This window comes from Coffea eugenioides, chromosome 8, assembly GCF_003713205.1.
Source record: "Coffea eugenioides isolate CCC68of chromosome 8, Ceug_1.0, whole genome shotgun sequence".
Taxonomy (NCBI): domain Eukaryota; kingdom Viridiplantae; phylum Streptophyta; class Magnoliopsida; order Gentianales; family Rubiaceae; genus Coffea; species Coffea eugenioides.
Genome location: NC_040042.1, coordinates 34,456,224 through 34,459,474, shown reverse-complemented (window position 1 = coordinate 34,459,474; position 3,251 = coordinate 34,456,224). Strand labels below are relative to the sequence as shown.

General features: G+C 32.9%; 1 protein-coding gene across 1 annotated transcript; it reads right to left on the bottom strand.

Moving 5' to 3' along the window:
• Positions 1 to 1,173: 1,173 nt before the first annotated feature.
• LOC113779465 (probable WRKY transcription factor 40) lies at positions 1,174 to 3,041 on the bottom strand. The gene is made up of 5 exons (XM_027325046.1): positions 2,875 to 3,041; positions 2,679 to 2,747; positions 2,244 to 2,558; positions 1,979 to 2,095; positions 1,174 to 1,794 (listed from the first exon to the last, which is right to left on the bottom strand). Exons 1-5 carry the CDS (start codon positions 2,950 to 2,952, stop codon positions 1,426 to 1,428), a joined length of 948 nt encoding a protein of 315 aa, XP_027180847.1. The 5' UTR covers positions 2,953 to 3,041; the 3' UTR covers positions 1,174 to 1,425.
• Positions 3,042 to 3,251: the final 210 nt, after the last annotated feature.

The following is a 3,251-nucleotide window of genomic DNA, read 5'->3' as shown; positions in this document are numbered from 1 at the left end:
AAAAAAAATCTATGGAATACAAGATTTTTTTCCAAATGTTGGAGTCAATGTCATTTAAGAAATTGAACTTTTCAAATATATAATAGCCAAATAGAGAAATTGATTAATCAATTATTAGTAGTATCAATAACAAAAAAAATGAACTACTATTGTTGTTTATTCTTATTTTTTATTTCACTACAAATAACAATTGCTAACTTTTCTTTTTTGTGTGATATATAATATGTTACTTTTATTATAAGTAGTTGAGTAACTGTGAACTCTTAATTAGTTTATGGGTACTTAAATTGTTGAATTACTAGATTAATACACTTTACAATATAAGCTACATATATTTTGTAATAACAAAGAGTTTATGTCAAATTATTAAGAATAAATTTAACAAATAAACAAATTAAAAAATAGTTTAAAAAATATTAAAATTTTTTATGTAAGTCTTTTCACATCGGAGAAAGATGTTGGCTAGTTCCACGAGAGAAGGAGAAAAAAAAAAGAAAAAAAAAGGAAAAAATGAAAAAAGCTAATAGAGAAAAAAAAAAGAAAGGATTTAAGATAGTAAGGGTAGTGTTGTCCAAACATATCATTCAAGGGGGCAAATTGCCTAATATTATAGTTTATGAGATAAACTGCAACTGAGTATATAGTTTGTGAGGGTTTTTTGCATTTAACCCTTATTATTAAGCAAAATCAAATAGACATATACATGTGTTTAAAAAATATATATTCACACACATAATTAGTGAGAAATGAAAAATTCATTTTTTGAAATGTGAGGGATGGAGAAATTCATTTTGTGAAATGTGAGGGATGAAAAAAATCATTTTATAAAATGTGAGGGACGAAAAAAATTATTTTATAAAATGTGGAGGACTATAGATCAGATTATGTAAAATATAATTTAACAAATTTACCCTTCAAAAATGATCACGTGCCTTGCACATGATGGATTCCGGCCAAAAAATGATCTGAAACCTAGTTAGGGACTAAATTTGATCGATGTGAATATGTAAGGGACATAAAATTACACTTTTAAAAGTGAGGGATGAAAAAAGTTATTTTTAGAAAATGTGAGGGACGTTTTGGACGATTTTCCCATATTTATATGTATTTATATATATAGTAATGTGTTTTTATTTTCCTTTTTCCAAAAGAAAGAAAAAAATATGGAAGATAGAGGTAAACTTACAACAAATTCTTATTGGACCTGCTTCCCCGGTCTAAGATATTTCATTCATATGGTGCTTGTACTACAATACATTGGATATTTGTACTTTGCTATGATTTACAACAAACAATGCATGTATCACAAATTCTCAATGAACAAGTAGGAATTATTTATATGTAGTACTAATATTCTCCTCCAAAAAACAAATATTCACAGTCACTAGGCTTTCTAAAATCCCAAAATAGCCGAAAACTTTGAACTCATTTCTCCTGCTCAGAATCATGGCTCAAAAGTCTTCCTGAAATTGCTGCAGCAAGTGCAGCTGTAAAGCTTGCATTCCTTGTCAATGAAGAAGCCATTTGTTCAACCATTAACTGTTGAACAGAGTTGCTTTCCATTTCTGGAACTGATCTCTGAAATTTATGACGCAGTCCAGGATCCATGAAATCAACTGCCTCCTTAGGCCCTGAAGAAAACTCTAAGCATTTCAAGCTAGACGACAAAGCTGCAGCATCAGCACCATGTACTGCTGATGAAACCAACATTTCATCTCTCAAAGGGTGTTGATGGTTGTGCTCTCCTTCATAGGTAGCTACCAAAATTGATGGATCACCAACACTTCTTTGTACCTTTAAAGCATACAGGAAAATAAATATTCAGACATCTATCGATATATCCCCATTTCTCCACTAGGCCTAGGCTTCCTTCAATTCGTCAAATGTAAATTTGTATTGTACCTCTGTCGGTTGCATTTGCCCCTTACTCTTTCACGCAGAAAATCAAGATAACGAAAACGAGCAAAGTAAAGCTCACCTTCTTCTTCACCTGGCAAGACGGAGCAAAAGAGCACTTGTAGTAGGCTCTGGGAGATGGATTATCTTTAGTAACCTTTTGTCCATATTTTCGCCAATGATATCCATCCTTCACTACCTGTGACAAGAAGAAAGTTTGGGATGAGTTAACAAGAAGAAAGTTGTACGGTGATAAAACTATTTTTTACTAGAAAGTATGTATGAACCGAGTTTAATCAATTTCAATGTACAGTTTCATTAGTTAAACCAAAACGCTGGTAACTTACTAAGCTTGTGTCAGATGGATCAACTCGCACATGAACTCTTGAAATATGTGTCCTGATTTCCTTAGGCCTTTTTGGTGATCCTTCTGCTTCAGATAGGCTATCGTTCCATCCCTCATTTGCATAGCTATTGAAAGAGTTTTGAGCCTCAAATTTCCTCTTCTTTGATTTAGTCAGCTGATCTCCAGAGTACTTTTGCACCAAATCGACTAAGTGGTTTTGCAAAGTATTATAATTTTCGCTAAGGTCAATAAGCATTTCTTTCAACTTCCTGTTTTCTGACTTCATCTGGTTCAATTGGTCTATCAAATCATCTGGCTGCAAAAAATGCAAAGTTTATACTAAATCCTCTGAGAAGACAGTTACCTCGCCATCTTTATAAGGATTGAAGCTGTTTTTACCTAAAGAAATAAGACTACAATATCATCTAGGACTCACCTCTTCTTTCCCTGATGTTGACTTGCTTTCATCAAGAACAAGATCATGGCCATCTTCAAAATCTGGCTTCTGTAACAGAAGAGGAGAAAAAACAATCATAAATCCCACAAATTACGAATATATTTAATGGATTATACAGTATGGGTTTTCTTTTCATTTTTTCCTGTCTATAGAATATCAAGATTGCACTACACACCAGAGAGTCAAAAGCTTTTCTTGCAGGAGCTGTGTTGAGGTCAAAAGCAAGGCATTCTTCTTCCAAAATGGTGTCCATTTTTTGAGAAAAGTTTGAACTGAACTAGTGTTGATAATATAGCAAGAGACAGTATCCAAATTTGATTTTTGTTCTGAAAGAATGAAGATTTCTTAAAGAACAACACAAGCTGACGTATTTATAGAGAGTGAGGCTAAAGATAGAGCCGAGGAAGAGTCCAAGTCTACGGTAGAATATTGAAGGAAAGTCTCACGAAACTGTGGTCTTAGTAGAATTGTCCCCATCGTATCGTCCATTATTCATGTACACATAGACTTAATCAACAGTGTGGCATAGAAGTCAAGAAAGTCTTGCTTTTC

Coding starts and splice junctions, on each gene's coding strand:
- LOC113779465 (XM_027325046.1), bottom strand. CDS start 2,952: ATGGACACCATTTTGGAAGAAGAATGCCTTGCTTTTGACCTCAACACA. Junction 2,748..2,874: donor GAAAAGCTTTTGACTCTCTG/GTGTGTAGTGCA, acceptor CTTCTGTTACAG/AAGCCAGATTTTGAAGATGG. Junction 2,559..2,678: donor CAACATCAGGGAAAGAAGAG/GTGAGTCCTAGA, acceptor CATTTTTTGCAG/CCAGATGATTTGATAGACCA.